The sequence below is a fragment of the Carcharodon carcharias genome, chromosome 2 (genome assembly GCF_017639515.1).
Source record: "Carcharodon carcharias isolate sCarCar2 chromosome 2, sCarCar2.pri, whole genome shotgun sequence".
Classification (NCBI taxonomy): domain Eukaryota; kingdom Metazoa; phylum Chordata; class Chondrichthyes; order Lamniformes; family Lamnidae; genus Carcharodon; species Carcharodon carcharias.
The window spans coordinates 26344697-26364396 of record NC_054468.1 but is presented as its reverse complement, the minus strand read 5'-3'; the positions used below and the strand labels follow the sequence as shown (position 1 = coordinate 26364396).

The following is a 19700-nucleotide window of genomic DNA, read 5'->3' as shown; positions in this document are numbered from 1 at the left end:
GGGTGGTTGGGTACAGTCTGTACCTTGCCCGTTGTGAACAATGGAAAGGACATGCTATTTGATATGATTTGCCAGTCTTTGGGACATAGGGCCTACAAACCTAGCGTCACACTGGCATTGAAATTAATTTACTCATTTTGTTTGATAGGCAAAATGTCTTCTTGGCTTGACAGCAGCATCATGTTGGTGGCAAATACCACTCGTGTTGCTACTGCATGGTAGCAGCGTGAAACAGCTAGCTTCATCTGTTGCTCAAATTTTTGTGACATCTTGCCCTGCCAGGGTAATCTGAGGTAGACTGGGCTCTTTTCAGGGCTGAAAGTGACAGCTTTAGGCCCATTCATGAGTTTGCGTGATATACAGCGTGAAACAATCTGATCAGGGTAGCCATTATCCTGCATGATGTCTTTGATGTGCCCTCTTTCAGCAACAAGCTTGCATAGTGAGCAGATGGTTTGGGACCTATTTACGAGATTGCCAATAGGTCAATTTTATAGCACGTGGAACTGTAAGAATCCCAACTCATATATTGACCAGTGCAAATAGGCTTGCAGTAGACCATGGTAGAGAATCTGGCAGATTTCTCAACTAGTATGTCAAGGAAAGGGAGTTCATTTGCCTGCTCCTTTTCAAAGGTGAATTTCAGTGCAGGATGGAGCCCATTAAGGAAATGATTACATGCAGCTCTGGATTTAAATATAGCAAATGTATCATCCACATATCGGAAATATGGGAGGGGTAGGAGATTAGGTGTCAGTCCATTGAAGATATATTTCTCATGGAACCCAACAAAGAAGTTAGCAAGTGCTGGGCCTAGAAGGGATCCCATGGCAACACCATCTACTTGGGCATACTTGGTGACATTAAAACTGAACAACGCAAGTTGCTAAGTTCAATGAATATTAGTTCACACAATGGTGATAGATCTAGATCACCATGATATAGTGCTGCAGTGGAAATATCTATGGCTCCCTTAAGTGAAACATTGATGAAAAGGCTAGCAATGTCAAATGGACACAGCATTGCTATCGATATGCAAGTCCTGTATGGTCATCGCAAATGTGAAGGAATCCTTCACCGTGTATGTGGAAAACTTGCTCAAAACTGGTTGTAACCATTCGTCCAGCCATTTGGCTAATTCATGTTGTACAGAGCTGGTCATAGGTAAGATTGGGCGTGTGTGTCTTGGGAAGCACATACATACACGGATGCAGCAAGCTGTGAGACTGAACACTGTCACAAATATCACGTGGCAGCTCATCACTTTTACACATCAAAGGTATTACTAAGATGGGGCACTAAAAAAGGACACATCAAAGGTATCTTGCAAGACAATGGCTACCCTGATCAGGTCATTTTGTGCTGTTTAGTGTGCAAATTCATGAATGGGCCTAAGGCCATCACTTTCAGCCCTGAAAAGTGCCCAGTCTACCTCAGGTTACCCTGGAAGGACAAGGTATCTCAAAATTTGAGCATCAGTTGAAGCCAGCTGTTTCACGCTGCTACTATATAGTAGCAACACAAGTGGTATTCACCACTAACAGGATGCAACTGTCAAGCCAAAAAGACATTCTGCCTATCACACAAATGAGTAATGTGCTATATGAATTTCAGTGCCAATGTAATGTAGGCTGTATGTCCCAAAGACCAATGGATCAGATGAAACAGTATGTCCCTTCTGCTGTTCACCATAGACAAGGTGCTGATTGTACCCAACCAGCCCATACTTGCAAAATTCAAAACAGTGTTCAACAGTAGATGTGATTCCTCAATTGGACAACACTTGCTAAATAATCCTCAGTATTAAGAATTACGCTGACAACCAATTTAAGATTGTCAACTGGTCTCGCGGTTCGGCACATTTGCGTGTGCTAGAAGCTACATATATTAATACACAGGGCCCTGTTCTTTGTAGACAGAAAGAACACGTACATACATTGCACCTGTTTCAGCTAAACAAAATAAGTGACAGCCATTCAGTGGTTCATTCCTTAGGGCAATGTCTTTACCAATCAAAGTCAAGCAGCCTGGTTTAAATTTCAAACAATGCTTGGCAGTTAACTGTCAGTCACCGTCAACTGGTGCTTTCTCCATGGCACTGCCTCTATAATCAGAGTCCACTTTCCAACCAATAGCACTCTCTTCTCATACAGTTTAAATTTGTTGTTTTCCCTTACATTGTATTCTTGTGAATTGTCCTGATGAGTGCAAGACAAAAAGCTTAGACAAAAAATGTCTTTTTTTTTAGCAATACTCAAGTTCTGTATTACCATTTGACATCTTATTAATCTGTATTGATTTCTTTAAGCAATGGAACAATTTATTTAGACAGAATTATTGTAAGTGGCACAAAGAGTTGGGAATTGAGTTCTGCCATATTTGTTAGTTTTTTTTAAAATGCATCATGAGGATATTATTTTGTTGGTATTTTTAGCCAGCATTCAGCAGACAAGGGATGCAACATGTACTCTCAAAAGCATTTGAAAGGTTTTCATGTGTGGTTGTTGAAGGAGGTAAGGCCACTTGGAATTAGTGCTGTTAGGAAATAAAGATTGTTTAAGTGAGTTATATTTGTATTTGTGGGTGTTGGAAATGAGTTTTAGCTTTAAAGTTTAAGTTTGATTTGTATTTCTGTATCTCTGTGTTAAGAAAGGGTCAAATTGAGTTTTAGTTTCACTTTAAATGGTGCCTGCATTTCTAATGAGAGTTTTACTACTGTTGCAACTAAGGTAAACAAACAAGGGTAGAGAAGCTGGGCTGGTGCCCAGCAACAGGGGTCCTGAGAGGCAGGCCCCTCCCACAGACACACACATAAGAAACGAGAAACAGCAGTTAGATATGGAAACTGTTTCTGAGTTCAGATGGTTTTGAAAGTAGCTGCCAGGGGAGACTGGAGCAAATAGGACAGATAGTCAGTCCCAAGCTAAAGAAAATATCCCAAAATCTAGGGGAGTGGGACAAAGAAATCCCAAGACCTTCTAGTCAACGTGAAGGACAGGAACCTAGAATAGGTCCTGTTAAGCAAAGTTAAGAGTGAGAGGCAGAGAGAAAGGCTCCAAGCCTCATATTTAAAGAGACAAAAGCTGCAGAAAGCAGATTTAAAGTGAGAACAGCTTGCAAGAGGCCAGAATATCCAAAGGGACAACTGAAGGTCCGTAACTCTTTGATATGGGTATGTACTGTTGACAGCTGAGTCAGTGAGAGAGAGTACGTGGAGGAAAGCTTGAACACATGGTGATCCAGGGGAGAGGAACATTGAAAGGACAGTTCAAAACCCTGGAGATGAACCCTTGTGGAAGGCGAGTGGGAGAAAGCGACGATTTGGGAGAAGATTCCAAAGCGAGTTCTTGGAGAGGGAGATTGGAAATCCTCGTGTGAAAGATGGAGTTCAGTGAGACGGGTTGGCTCATGGTGTGACAAACGGGAGAGTTGATGAGGGATCCATAGTATTTGGTTGAGGTGGCATCTGTCATTTGGTTTCAGGGTGTGGTGTGCCTGACCACAGGGTGCCATAGGTTTACATGGACCATGTACTTACACTGATACTTAAAGTATAAGATAGCTTTTGTATCTTGTGTTATCCTTAAAAATCTGTATATACCTGTAAAGATATATTTGAGGGTGAAGGATTATTGTAATATTGTTAATTTTTTCTTGTTGAATAAATGTTTTATTCTTTTGTTAAAAGTTCATCAGCTGACTTCTGTAACTCTGTTCAGTAGCTACTCTCCACATGTCTAAATGAACAAATAAAAGTTAGGATCTATCAAGCTGGGTTCTACCTTGGGATCAGGCTTGTCCAGTGGTAACCTCAGCTGGGATCATAACAGTGGTTAATTAGCTAATGGGATTGAGAGATGATTTGGCAACAGAAGTCATACCAATGGAAAAAACAATTCACGGGAGGAACAATAACCTGTAAATGCAGGTCGTGAGCTATTCTGGAACCAAAGTGGGTTACTCTCTTCATAAATGATATAGTTCCTACAATATAAGGTTTCCCAATAATGCGGTCGGGAAACTAGAACTTGGGGGAAAATAAAATGGGCAACTATACTGGCAAATAACGATATAGGACAACAATGGGAAACATTTAAAAAGGTGATCAACAAAGTATAGGGAAAATATGTTCCACTAAAAGGAAAGATCAAACCAAAGACTAGCGGGACTCCATGGATGAATAAAGACATAAGGGAACGTTGAGGGTTAGGAAAGAGGTATACATTAAGCACATAGACAGCAGAAAAGTGCAGGATAAGAGAAAATAAGAGATTAAGAAATAAGTCAAAAAACAATTAAGAAGGCAATGAAATTAAATTAATCAGGATCCATAAAACAAAATAGTAAAATATTTTGCAGGCGCCAATTAAAAAGAGGAAGGCTGTGATGGGAATAGGACCATTAAGGGATAGACAGGATGATAGCGCAGGTAATGATAGCGAGATAGCATTCATTTTCAATAATTATTTTGCTTCAGTATTTACCGGGGAGATAAGACAGGTTGATCTGACATTGAATGATGAGATGAATGATGAGATAAACGTTTTTAATTTTAAAAAAAGGGATGTATTGAATAAACTAAACAAACTCAAAAAGGATAAAACCACTGGCCTGAATGGATTGCATCCACCTATCTTAAAAGAATCTAGGGCAGAGGTAACAGCCAAATTCTTCTGTCCTGGAGTCTAAGTTCGGTGGCAGGCATGGAAACGAGATTTCTGCTATGGGGCAGGACAGCGATCTTGCGCTGTTCAACTCATTACACGTGCATCCATGAGGAGCTTGCTGATTCTCGTGGTGGTGTGGGCAGGGAGTTGCCATCTCCGCCGCTACCTCATGGGGTCAAAGGTCTGGGTGCCATGTTTAAAGGGCACTCGGACAGCCTGCACTATCCCTTCCATCTTTGCCCAGCCACAGCTCCTCCCTTACCCTTCCTCGGTCATCCTCCACACAACTTGCACTGCCACCATCCAATCTCAGGTAGAGGCTGGCATTTGTAGATACTCCGCAAAAAAGGGCCAACACGCCAATAAACATGGAAGAAGTCTACCTCGCCAGGTGCACAACACTTATGTGCAATCGTGAATGTGAACGTTCTAATTTCTCGGGGATCTTAATTTGGAGGGGAAACTCAATTCCATCCAGATGGCTTTTTAATGTGCATGCATGACATGCTAATGCACACAAAAGGCCTTTCTGACATTGTTTGTCAGGAAGATCAATCCACCTTTAAAGTCCTGCGAACTTATTTGCTAAAGTTTGTCCTGCCATTGGGAAACTGATTTTTGGTCCCTCGCCAAATTAGGTTTCTCCACCCGCCAAGCTTCCAGCTGCTGGCGGGACCGGAAGATTCCGCCCAATGTGTTTAACAATTCATGAGAAAAAGTTGTAGAGGACTGCTGGACAGCTCAGGACATGTCCAGCGAAACACGGACTCGTTAGCTTAAAAACAAAAAACTGCGGATGCTGGAAATCCAAAGCAAAAACAGAATTACCTGGAAAAACTCAGCAGCTCTGGCAGCATCGGATTCACCTAGTTCTGTGGAAGGGTCATGAGGACTCGAAACGTCAACTCTTTTCTTCTCCGCCGATGCTGCCAGACCTGCTGAGTTTTTCCAGGTAATTCTGTTTTTGTCTCGTTAGCTTAATGTCAGTGGCAGGAAAAATAATAGAATCCTCACTGAAGGAGAGAACAAAATAACATCTAGAAGTGAGAAATATAATAATGGATTTCAAAAGGGAGAATCTTGCTTGACCAACATTATTGAAGTTTTAGAGGAGGTAACAAAGAGAATGGTGATAGTAATGTAATAGATCCAATTAATCTGGATTTTCAAAAGGCCTTAGATAAGGTATCCCAAAATAGACTAATGAATAAGAGAATAAGTGGCAGAATGAATTGCTAGCTGGCTTAAAGACAGAATGAAGAAATTGGGAGTAAAAAGAAGTTATTCAGAGTGGCAGGAGGTGGCAAGTGGTGCTCCACAAAGATCGGCACTGGGACCACTGCCGTTCACCATTTACATGAACGATTTGAACCTTGGAATCAAAAACAAAATTTCTAAATTTTGTAAATGACACCAAATTGGAGGGGATAGTCAGTACTGAGGACAGCAACGCATTTCACAAGGACATTAATAAACTTGTAGAATGTGCAAATAAACGGCAAATGAAGTTCAACACAGATAAATGTGAGGTAGTACACTTTGGTAGGAAGAATAGGGAGATAACTTATTACTTAGAAGATGCAAATCTAGCTGGGAACAAGGGGATCTTGGAGTACAAATACATCAATCACAAAACATTGTTTCACAGGTTAGTAAGACCATAAAAAAGCAAACCAAGCAGTAGGTTTTATTTCAAGAAGGATAGAATTGAGAGGTAGGGAAATTATGCAAAACCTGTATTTAACCTTGGTTATATTTCACTTAAGAGTACTGTGGTTCTAGTTGTCATATTATAAAAATTTAGAGGCTCTGGACAGGGTGCCTAGAAGATTTTTAAGGATGATACCAGGAACGCATGGGTATATATATCAGGAAAGGATTGAGAGGCTGGGTCCCTTTTCTTTTGGAAAAAGGTGAGGGGCGACCCAATAGAGATCGTAAATATTATAGAGTGGGCACAGAGAAAATTTCCTCTTGTGGGAGAGCATAACTAGAGGCCATCAATATAAGGTAGTCACCAAGAAATCCAATAGGGAATTCAGAAGAAACTTCTTTATCCAAAGAGTGGTAAGAATGTGGAACTCATTACCAGAAGGAGTGCTTGAAGCAAATAGCATGGATGCATTTAAGAAGCTAGACAAGCAAATAAAGGAGAAGGGAATAAATGGTTAAGATGGTAGATTTAGATGAGAAAAGGCAGAAGGAGGTTCAAGTAGAGCATAAGCATCGGCATGGATTGGTTGGGCAGAATGGCCTGTTTCTGTGCTTTATATCTCATGTAATCCTATGCAGCTATCGTGACATTTCAATTAATTAGGGAAATTACACAGCAGCTAATAATACGATAATCGAGAAAGGAATAAACCCACCATCAATCTCCACAGTACGCAATGTGGTCAGTCTATTAAATACAGGTTGACACTTGAAGCATTGTGGGGTTTTCAGTATAGTTACTACAGGACACATTGAAGCAACTTTAGTTCAGCAAGTGATGCCAGCTCAACACAATGTTCCATACTTGATTCTAGTTACTTGCAATGTCCGGAGAGATGTCTCCCTGTGGAAGAAACTGTGTGCATTTGATTGTTAGATAACAAACATTAAAGTACGGTTTGAAAAACTCATTTGCTTACATTACAATTAATTGTGCTAAGTATTTTGAGAAATTTCAACAATGCAAGTATTTATTTTCTCTTTCTTAGCACAGTATAAATTGTGTTCAAATACTGTTCTCATGATAAAACAGAATTTAGCGTAATGACAGAAGCTGGGTGCACTGGTCTTGAATAGTTAATGATGCATAAATGCATCACTATGGAGATCAACATATGACTGGGATATATTACAAGATTTCAGTGCAAAGTATGTATTCAGGTGTCATAAACTGTACAAGCAGTTCCCTATTGCTTAGCTGGTAAATGCAGCATATGAAAAGTTCTGATGAAGGGTTAGCGGCCTGAAACGTTAATTCTGTTTCGCTTTCCACAGATGGCCGCTGACCTACTGAGGGCTTTCAGTATTTTCTGCTTTTATATTAAGTATACCATATGGTTTAGAACAGAACCAGACAAAGCACAATGGCCCTAGATTCAGTCTCTGCCGAGTTAGTCAATCTCCAACGAGTGGATTGGGAGGGTTATGAGGCAGGGCCATAAGGCCAAGCCAAAGATACAAAATTGGCCATTGCAGCTGCCAACAAAGCAAAGATTCCTGATGCTAATCTCCATACAATAACTTCTTCAAGAAAACACATCTGAATGAAAACAGAATCAGACTCAATTATGAAAGTTGCCTCTACCGGCTGAATTACCAGCCATCCAGCAGTGTTCGGTTTCACATGGTAAAAATAAGAGATAAAAGCAAAATACTGCGGATGTTGGAAATCTGAAACAAAAGCAGAAAATGCTGGAAAAACTCAGGTCTGGCAGCATCTGTGGAGAGCGAAACAGATTTAACATTGCGCGTCCATATGAAGAAGGGTCATACGGACTCGCCAGGTTAACTCTGTTTCTCTCTCCATGGATGCTGCCAGACCTGCCAAGTTTTTCCAGCATTTTCTGTTTTTGTTTAAAACAAGAGATACTTGGGCATGAACCAGCAGCCAGCATCCACGGATCTGAAAACAAGCACACCCTGCTGCCTTCAAGATAAGGAGGGGAAGGTAAATATTTTACAGGTATAGTATGTATCCTCTAAACATATTAAGTCAATTTTGAAAAAAAATGGAGCTGAGCGACCCATAGGCCAGAAATTTTATCTCAGCGGGTGGGTACGTGCCCAACCTGACTGAGTGTGAAATGACGTGCAATGACATCGGCCGAGTGTGTCTAGGTCACGCAATAGTTTGGTCGGTGGGTGCGCGCCAGAGCCTGCAGCGCGCCTGCTGACAATTAAAAGGCCTGTTCAGGCCATTAAATTATCAATTGTGCTTAATTTTTCACTGCCTATTCAACCTAATGGTTGATGGGCAGGTGAAAGGGCCAAGCGGCCGTTGCTTTTTTTTTGGAAACCTCATCCATGGGCGGGATGAGGTTTCCAAAATCAAATACAAACGAAATAAAAACTTTAATTTTTAATTAACGGCATGTCCCTGCTCATGTGACACAGTCACATGAGGAGACAGGTTTCGTTAAATTTTTCTGGTCTTTAACAATTTTCTCAATATATTCATGTCCCTGGGGCAGCTCCGTGCCTCAGGGAGATTATTCAGCACTCTTTCGCATGCCTGCGTGAAGTTCGCGCTTGCCCTGCTCGCTCTCCGCCCCCCCCCCCCCCCCCCCCCCCCGCCCACAGGCAGCGGTCAGCGCTGCTGCTTGCGTATCACGCTGGGCGGGCTTTAACTGGCCTGCCCGTGTAAGATAGCAGAGCAGTGCCGATTGTGGGTGGCGGTTGGCTTTCCGACGGCCCCCACTGATCCCACATACCAAAGGCAAAATTCTGCCTATAAGGTCCGCGCTTAGCACTGTAGATGGTAAACTGGACTGAATGTAGTGAAAGAAGTCCCTCTGCTATTATGAGAAGCTTGATTCATAGCACACTTTGTGACTGGAAGCAGGAGGAGGGCTGGATGGCGATGGGCAGCATAAGATCCAGCAAAGCCCCAACTTGCCATTAATTTGGAAGTAGCGGTGGTAGAAAAGTGGGTTAATGTTCACCGTCAAGATACTTGGCAACACTGTGAAAAGAGAAGCGTTGGATAAACATGCAAGGTAATTTTTTTCTGAAAACATACAATTTTACACTTCTTTGCAATGAATTACCTTTGTCCACTCCATTAATCTGAGAAAGGATTTTAGATGGACACTTGAGGGAAACAAACTTACAGGGCAATGGGGATAGATGAGGGAATGGGATTGACAGGATTTCTACGGAGAGCTGGCATCTCAATGGTCCAAATGGCTCCTTCTGTGGTGTAATGACTCTTTGATTCAAATCAGTATTTAGCTTGGTAGGTGGTGGAAAATGGAACAATTGCCCAATTTTGTGTACTGGGGACAGCATCAAACAGTTCAAGCACAAGTATTGCACGGCCTAAAAGAATAAAGCTCCCTCCACATTGTCCCAACAACATGTCTTGATCTCAGTCTCAGAAGAGGGCACTCTGCTAGGCCATTGTCATTTTTTGTTTTTCCCAAAGTGACATTCAAATTCTGAATTTGGCTTCAGTCTATCTAAAAATATGACTCATTTCACCTTGGGGGCCTTTCTGTTCTTTTCCTATGGCTATTTTACTGGTTTAATGCAGTCAACCCATCAAATATTGTGAAACTTACTAGGAATTAGAGCTCACAGTTAACAGCAACAGCCAAATTAGTCTGCCGCAGTTATTAGGGTTGACTATGACAGTGAAATAGATGGTCCAATGGATACATTATACTGAGTGTTTTAGTAGTGCTGAGCTGTGTGGGGGTAGCAGAGCATTTGAATGTGCACTCATCAAATAACACACTGATCTGGAATCATTAAACAGACTGAATCATATGTCAGGCAACATCTTATCAATTTTGCTAGTTTTATGTATCTGCACCAATTTTGCATCATCACATTGAAAACAGCAATACATTTCAAACTCTGGGTAAAATAATAAATCTTATTCAGGAATGTCAGTTATGATTTCCCTTGTGCATTAGGTGGATAAAATTTGCAGACCTAGTTAAAGAACCGGCGGATTTTCCATGGCATTACTCATTTAACTTGAGCCAAGTGGAGGAGGAAAATGTGGGAAGAGGCAGGAAGAGTGAGAGATGTAAAAGGGAGGAGGTTTTTTTAAAAATTCATTTATGGGATGTGGGCTTCGCTAGCTGGGCTATCATTTACTGTCCATCCCCTAGTTGCCCTTTAGAAAGCGGTGGTGAGCTGCCTTCCTGAACCATTGCAATCAACATGGTGTAGGTACACCCAGTGCTGTTAGGGAGGGAGATCCAGGATTTTGACCCAGCGACAGTGAACGTACGGCGACATATTTCCAAGTCAGGATCGTGAGTGACTTGGAGGGGAACTTCCAGGTGGTGGGTGTTCCCAATTATCTGCTGTCCTTGTCCTTCTAGATCATAGTGGCCGTGGATTTAGAAGGAGCCTTGTTAAGCTCCTGCTGTGCACCTTGTAGATGGTACACACTGCTGCTATTGTGCATTCAATAGTGACAACCCTAGTATGTCAGATATGCTGCTCCCCTCCCTTAAGGCTATACTAAAATCTCTCGTGTCAGTCGTGGCTCAATTGGCAGCGCTTTCATTTCTAAGCCACAAGGTTCTGAGTTCAAGTCCCACTCCACATCTTTGAGCACACTCAAAGATTGACACTCCAGTGCCGTGCTGAAGGAATGCTGAATTGTTGGAGGTATCGCCTTTCCTGCTCAGGTGAATGTGAAAGAGCCCATGATGCTATTTCACAGAGCAGGGCAGATTTCCCTGGTGTCCTGGCCAATTTTTATCCCTCAGGCAACATCACAACAACAGGTTATTTGGTCATTATCACATTGCTGTTATTCAGAGGTTGCTGAGTGCAAAATGGCTGCCATGTTTCCTACACTTCATAAAGTACTTTGTTGGCTGTAAAGTGCTTTGAGATGTCCAGGGTCATGAAAAGCGCTACATTAATGCAAGTCTTTCTTTTTGCTGCTCAATTGGGAGCAAAGCAAAGGGAGACTGCACCTGCTTCCTCCCAGACTAGGTTGCTACACCAGATGCTGTAGCACCAGTCCAGTTGTTACTCAGCTTAAGTTTATAGATAAACAGAGTAGATACTCAATTAAGTTTATAGATAAACAGAGTAGGACATAAAATTTTCATACAGAAATAATTTTCAACATAATTTCTCAACGTGCCTTACGCTAAACATGCAAAAGCGTTACACATTTAAAGAAACTCAGTCAGTCCCTGCATGATTGTCTTTAAATTATTTTATTCCATGTTCTACAATACAAATTTTTTTAGTTTATTGTGGAAATATTCTTCCCTGAAAACACAGGAAGCAGGTAGCTGCACCATCACCAAAGGCCATGCAGGTATGATCATCAGCACATTCAACAATGATGTCCTTATTTTAAAACCATACCAAAAGGTATACCTTAACATCCCACTTGCAGCACAACAGAAGAATGTTTTATATATATGTACAGTGAACATATTTCTACAAAGTGGATATAAAACTTGAATGAAAAATTAATAACATGGCTAATTATTTACAAAAACTCAAAGGGGGTGAAACTGGTCTTGGACGGCAGCTTTAAATAGACAATAACAAACTGACAGCCCATCACCCGCCTGATGTGATGTCAACAGAAAAGTTGGGTGGGATATAAGGCGGGTTGTCACTTCATTATCATCTGCTTTACACTATTGCCCTTGACCAATTTCACCCCCAATGAGCTCATAAAGGTTTACAGCTGTAGGTGACCAGACTTTGAATGGAGAGGTTGGCGTGTGAAAGTATGACCATAAATTATTGAATTTTAGTGAGTATTCTGCCTGTTGCTCTAGACATAACTTACATTTTTATCTGATATTACCTCTTTATAAAAAAAGGGAGTTAGGGGATGATAGTAAAAAAATGATATCAGGAAATACGATGGAAAGGGATACAGATGACAGCATTTGTCCAAATATTGTTAAAAAAAGTCAATCTACACAAGTTCAAAACCAGAAGTTTTTTTTTTAAAATACAATATTCTCCTTTTCCCATTCCTCCTGAAAATGTTGTCTCCTTGCACGGCTACTGTTCCAGGGGCCCTAATCACTCCCTGGTAGTATGCTCAGATGATCATTATTCACATGTGACCTTTGACAACTGTGTGTCAGTAGACTTTTTGACTACAGGGGCATATGACTTCTAGGCTGATCCTGTCCTCACCTGACCTCCAGTCAAGTACACTGGAGTGGGGGATACTGCATAGCAATCAGGACAAGGAGCCCTGGCCAATCTTCTGTCTAATCCAGGCTGGCTGAAGGTCGGCTGTAGTGACCTGAAGGTTAGCTACTTCTGGAGATTGAACCTGGCACCTTTCTAATCTGCATTCATAAACTACTCAACAGATAAGTTCACAGTGCCACTGGAGGAGCAAAAGCATTCTAATAAGTTGCTGATCATCTTTTTTTGTACGAAGTAAGTGGTTTGATCAGCAGTTTAGACTCATTATCCTCAGTCTCTGGAAAGATGTCATTGTTGAGGAATGTTACTTTTGATTTGTTGCTCAAGAGTCAAAAAAAAAATTCACACAAGTGAATTTAAGACTACAAAATTAATTTTACTCATTCTTTCTAAATAAATGTCATATATTAGCTTAAATCAACATCATAGCTTGGTATTTCTTTGGAACTCCCTTGCTTCAGAACTGGGCAAACCCACGATTTTAGATAGGAAGTGTAAGTAATTTGTTCTAGACACTTCCCTGTCAGGCAGGAACCCAAAACTTCAGTGGTCTCCGATCGTGCTTTGACCCTGACCAAGTAAAAATTGTAAAGTAACCAAAACAATTCGCTTTATCTCAACATACCCTAAATCCAAAACTCACTCATACAAGCAAAAGGTATGCTTGTAACAGCAACACTGAAACAACCAGATTGTGAATCTCACAGACTTCCAAAGGACAGGAGTAAAGGGGGAGAGTGGAAGCAAAACCAGAACAAAAATAAAATAGCAGCTATTAAAACTGTGCCAGCCACTCTGTTTTGGATCATTTTTAACTGGATCTGATTATGTAAAAGCAACAGACTAAAAGCTGCATCACAGGATTCCGTACATTCACACAGAATTGCTGTACATTTCTCGCCCCCTCGGCTTTCAGTCTGCAAGGGTCAGTCACAAAGATGACAAGAGTGGATGGTGAAACATAGTACAGCTTAATAAAAAGCACATGTGAGCAGCTTGAGAAGTATGCCAGCACACTCTTTACTCTCCTTCAACAAGTGAAGAGCAGTCATCTTCATCATCATCATCATCTTCATCATCATCATTAAATGAGCATGGCGTTTCACCTCGTGATTCATAGTGTGACGCAACGCTGCTTGAGTGGCGATTCTCTGGAGCAAGGAGGTGTCCGGTTGCTAAGGCAACTTCTACATCCAGAGATAATCCGGGGTTTATACTGTTGGTTAGAAACGAGAAACTGAACATTCATACAGCACACCCCTCATAAATTTCAACAATTTGCCAGTTTTGCACCTGGGTGACAAGTTAAAAGCAATTTTTTTGTCGTATATTGGTGGCATTTCAACAGTGCACGCTCAGTGTCGTGCACTCAGGAAATAAATGTAATAAGGACAAATGACTAACGACTGCTGACTGCCAAGAGTACAGAAAGACTTGTAAGAAAGACTTTACAATGAAAGTTGCTGTAGTCCCAGAGGCTGCTCTCTTGCTAGAGAGAGACAACTGGTGGTGGACTTCAACCTGAAGGTCACCACACCTCAGGGGAGGGGCAAGGTTGAGAAGGCGTTATGGCCTCAGCCGGTACGGGAATTGAACCTGCACTGTTGGCGTCACTCTGCATCGCAAACCAGCCGTCCAACCAACTGAGCTAACCAACCCCAAGAAATTACAATGGGGAAGTGGGGTGTTCAAAATGTTAGCCATTCCCAGGGTTTAACTAAGTGCTTGCAATTAACTTTGCATTTGAACAACTCCTCCCCTCTAATTTATTCACAGTTTAAGTTATAAGTAGTTTTACCTTGATTGAGAAATAGAGCCTGTTGTTGATAAAGCTGAGGCAGTTTGAATTAGATCTGTAGGAACTTCCCTGTTTGCCCAGGATGATCCGTCAGCCATTTCTATCAGAAAAAGAACAGCTAGATCATAATTTTATATCAGGAAAAATGCAGTGAATGCTGCATAAACAAGTGCAGGCTTCTATTATTCCACCATGCTATGATAATGAAAGGAAAGGACCTGCATTTAGCCAGGACACAAGAAGAATTCCTCTAATCATATTTAATTATTGCATTGGGATCTTTTACATCCACCTAAGCAGGCAGAAAGGGTTATGTTTATGTCTCATCTGAAAGAGAGCATCTCAGACAATGCAACACTCCTTCTGTATTGCACTGAGGTGTCACTCTCGATCATGTGCTCTAGTCTCTGCAGTAAGAGTCAGAGGAAAGAATGCTACCCACTGAGCCAACACTGACACCAGGTTTCAAAGCAGGTAATAAGTATGAACATACACTGCTTTAAAGGTATATTTACAGTGCTGCTACCAATCTGAGACTAGTAGCCATAATTTGGGACTGCGTTCACACTGCCTGGCTCAAACTGCAATGGTCTTGTCCAGGAGAGTTCACATGTCCGGACAAATGTGCGGGCAAGTAGAGCACTCTCCCTACAGCTATAAAGTTAATATTTAGAGAGCACAGTGGGAGAATCTCTATCTATAAATGTTTAAGTGAGGTTAAAAGAATTTATCAAGTGACCAGATGGTTTCGCAGACCTCCTGAGCATTTTTCAAATCACGTTGGACATCACACTGGAATTAATTCCAGCAGGTTGCAAGTCAACTTAGCGTAAAACTGCCCTCTCAGACAATCTCATTTCACCTGGCTTTAGAGTCATGTTACCCTTGCATTGGGTTAATACTGTCTGCTTTGCATGGTGTGAAGCTGAAATTATCGTGGTTGGATGCAAGCATATCTTGGGTATTTTAGTTTTCAAAAGGTATTTTCTTTATTTTAAAAAAAACATTATATAACATAAAAACAATTTCAACTGCTCTGCCAGTGTCATTCTAAAGTCAACCTATCAATAGGAGACTCACAGGAGTAAACAGGGTTTACTTCCTGTCTGCTAATATTCTCTTTTATCCTTTTCAAATATTCCTAGCCTTCACTTGGCAACTCCCCTAGGGTTCGCTGAGATCTGGGACTCACTGTACGGGAAAGTAAGAACTTGACCACACCTCGGAACACTATGTTATAGTGCATTCATTGTACTACAAATTGGAAGTGTCCATAAGATAGCCCTGAGATGCACCACACTTGGTACATATATCCATTATGCTACTGAGTCCAATTTTCCACATGCTAAGTTTTCATCTGGTTAAGACAAGGTTCAGAGTTAGAGAAATGAACTCTGGCTACTACGGCCATCTGGCCAAAAGGTTAGCGTGGTGCTGCTAGAAGTCTGGGTGTATCTGTCCAGCATCTCTCTGCCCATCAGGAAATGGTACTTAGTGGGTGGAGGGGGGAGACTGCCAAAAGAAACATCAGTGGCATTGTAGCTCCAATTCAGGCAGATGCAAACTAGACTTGGCTAGAAACGGCACTCTGAGTTTAATTTGCATATTTTAGTTTCAGAAGTATCCTATGGGACAGCACAAAGTCTATTTCTCAAAAAATGGCGGCATTCCAAGAATGTAGATCTGTACTTTAATTGTAACTATAATTGAGGGTACACCACTGAATAAGTGACAAAGTTCAATGCTACAATGCACAAAGTAAAGGATAAAACAATTGTGGCACTTCTGCAACGTAGGCAGTATTTTTTTGTTTTATTCATTCATGGGATGTGGGTGTCACTGGCCAGGCCAGCATTCATTGCCCTTGTTCAGAGGGCATTTAAGAGTTAACCACATTGCTGGTGGGTCTGGAGTCACATGTTGGCCAGACCAGGTAAGCAGATTAAAAACAGAGAGATAAAAACAAAAAACTGCGGATGCTGGAAATCCAAAACAAAAACAGAATTACCTGGAAAAACTCAGCAGGTCTGGCAGCATCGGCGGAGAAGAAAAGAGTTGACGTTTCGAGTCCTCATGACCCTTCAACAGAACAGAGTCATGAGGACTCGAAATGTCAACTCTTTTCTTCTCTGCCGATGCTGCCAGACCTGCTGAGTTTTTCCAGGTAATTCTGTTTTTGTTCAGGTAAGCAGATTTCCTTCCCTAAAGGACATTAGTGAACCAGATGGGTTTTTACAACAATTGGTAATGATTTCATGGTCATCAGACTTTTAATGAATTCAAATTTCACCATTCGAACCCCAAGAGCCCCCCCACCCACCCCCCGCCCCCGGGTCTCTAGAACATTAGTCCAGTGACAACACTACTTTGCCACCGTCTCCCTTAGTATAATTTCTGAGGCATTGAACTGGTTACCTCTCAAGGTCTTGCCAATGTAAACTGTCACTTAATTAGCACATTGATATAAAAAGCTAAAGAAAGAAATTGCACAAGCCAATGAACATTAAAATTGTGCCAAGGCCCTTAGCGTGTGATTCCCTCAATGAGCCACCTCAAATTTCTCCCGCCACTACTGCAAGTGACAGATTTGTCACCACCAGTCCTTCACCTTAATGATACAAAGCTTAAGATGTCAGATAGAACCAAGTATGGAAGGATAAAATTATTTTAAAAAGAATAAAATTTTACCCTGCTGTCTTTATAGTTTTCATGGACACAGCATGACAATTTCACAAACCGATTAGTGTGGTTTACTGAAATCCTAATGACAACACTCTGACTAGATAAAAATGCATGAACAGTCAGCAGGGAATGATTCACCCTCTGATTTCCACACTCATCCTGTGGAGAACAATCTAGCTACAATCCAACAACATCCAACAAATTCCCTCAGCTTGAAGAATCGTGGGCTCAGTAAAACACCATGACCCATTTTAAAAGTAAAATAATCAAACAAGTTAAAGCCTTTCCAGCAATTCGGCACATATTATAACCTGAGATTTATAGTGTCAGTGGGTAAACACTATTTTCACATAGGATATGCGGAACACTTCAGCTGAAAATTAGCATTTCCATCCAAAGGCATATATACAGTCTATTCCTGATTATTCAGCAACTTTTGCGCTAAAAAGTTAAATAATCCAATTATTTGAATTAAGAAACATAACTAACAGCATTTTTAAAACAGAATAGACCAACATGTACATATGGATGGTCAGGGATATGTCCTATTAACCAGGGCTTCCTTTTCAAAAATATAAAGTTGTTCCACTATTTTCATCCCTCAAGGGAAAGGTCAACATCTTGTATCATTTTTTGCAAATGGATTGACTTCTGGACAATTAGGTTCTGTTAAACCTGTAGATCTCAGTAGGCCACAGTGTCCAATTATGGGCATCAGGTTTTAGGAAGGACGTCAAAGTCTTGGACAGGCTGCAGGGGATATTTATCAGTGATGTCAGGGATGACGAACCACAGCTAATTTGTAGAAAACACTGGAGATGGGATTCTTCTCCTTGGAACATTGAAGATTAAAGAGAGATTTAATAGAGGTTATTAAGATAATTGGCAAAAGAATCAGAGGGGAGCTGATTTAAAAAAAAAGGCAACAAATTGTTATGATCTGAAATGCAGCCTGAAACTGTTGTGTAAGAATATTTAACAATAACATCCAAATGGGAAGTGAATATATACTCAAAAAGGGAAAAAAAAAAAACTACAGGGTTTTGGGAAAAGAGAGGGGGAGTGAAATTGATCAGATAGTTTGTTCAAAAAAAGCAGTATAGGCATTTTGGGCTGGCTGAATGGCCTCTTACTGCACCATAAGATTCTATGATAACTGCTGATGCACATTAGCAATTGAATTACTTTTGTGATGTGACCACACTCTTAATCCACCTCACACAGTGAACAGGATGAACTCAAAACACTAGCCTCTCTCATATTCTGAACAGTTTTCACCAGAAATAGTCCTGCAATATTAAATAGAACCTTGATCGTCCCACATGTGTAGGAATTAATACATCTCAAAACAACTTGCTTAATTTCTTGTGAACTGATCCAAATCCTAATTAACCTACTGCCATTATAACAAAATACATAAGGCTTCCTAGAATATTCGTGTTGGATGTAACAAGCCCATAGTCTCATCCTAAACATCTGTTCTCTTTGCGGTTATTCTGTTTTTCACACAGAGCTATAAAAACACCTTCATGAATTTTTCCCACAAGAACACTTTAAGCACAATCTGAGTTTAGTAGCTTACAGCAAGCACACAATAAATGATAATAAATTCAGAAAGAAAGACAGAATGGTAAAGAACATTCTCTGAATGTCAATTGAGAATGGGTTACTAAGAGTTGCCATGGCAACTACCAGAGCTGCTGGAACTAAATAGCCTCTCTTTCTTGACCCCCTACCTTAATGGAACAAAGGGGTTTTTGACAAAGCCTTGAATTTCTCTTAGTATCTCCTTTCTCTAGCTGGCAATTATACGCTCAAGAGCCTGTTAACTCCTCCCCCACAGAAAAAGTATAAAATTCTAGTGAAATACATGAAGTGTCAACAAAATTAGCTGATTGCGCGAGATGATGCGGATGATAATTATATATCCTCTCATCAGCCGTAAAATATAAATCTAGAATACGACATTTCAGCAGTGGCCTGTGAGCACAAAGGGGTGCCGGATTGGCCTTTTCAAATTTGCAAACCAGTTCAAAAAGGCAATAAATGGGGTGCCATCACAATTCAAAGAAAAAAGAAGAGTTGCATGAACGCACTGATGCAGTATGAGCAAGGCCAGTTTAAAAAGAGCATTCATGGCTGCAGAGATGGGATCTATTTAGCAGCAGAGATGGGATCTATTTAAAGGCAAATTGCTATTGAAACTGACAATGCCACAACAGAATTTATGACTGCAGTACTTTTGTTTCCCAGACCTTTTGTGGGGAGGGAGAATACTTTTAACAGTTGCTCAATAATTAGGCATATTTTAAAACGTGACTTCCTTAAGCCATGGACGATCAGTCATTTGTAATTTGCTTTATTTTGGAATTCTTTGTCCTGCACAGCCGATAAATATATGCTCTCAACAGGGTGATATTTTTCATTCACTCAATACACACTTCCTTATGGTCAAGAACAGTATTAAACTTTTAAGTTTATCAATATAATACAACTAAAGAAAGGAACATGCATTATGTAGCACCTTTCACAAACTCAGGCTGCCCCAAAGGGTTTCATAGCCAATGAAGTACTTTCAGAGTGTAGTTGCTTTTGTAAGGTAGGGAAATGCAGCAACTAATTTATGCACATCAAGGTCCCCTGAACTGCAATGAGATTGATGATCAGATAATCTGTCACAGTGA

At 40.8% G+C, this 19700-nt stretch overlaps 1 protein-coding gene across 5 annotated transcripts in view; it reads right to left on the bottom strand.

The window, feature by feature from the left end:
* Positions 1–11553: 11553 nt before the first annotated feature.
* The window catches only part of LOC121271108 (transcription factor Dp-2-like), a 219169-nt gene continuing 211022 nt past the window's right edge, over positions 11554–19700 (bottom strand). For all 5 annotated transcript variants that reach the window (XM_041176869.1, XM_041176876.1, XM_041176889.1 and 2 more), the window contains 2 exons: positions 14335–14434; positions 11554–13752 (listed from right to left, as the gene is read on the bottom strand). In XM_041176869.1, coding sequence (XP_041032803.1) covers positions 13557–13752; positions 14335–14434 — 296 coding nt within the window. In that variant the 3' untranslated portion in view covers positions 11554–13556. The remainder of the gene's footprint in view (positions 13753–14334; positions 14435–19700) is intronic.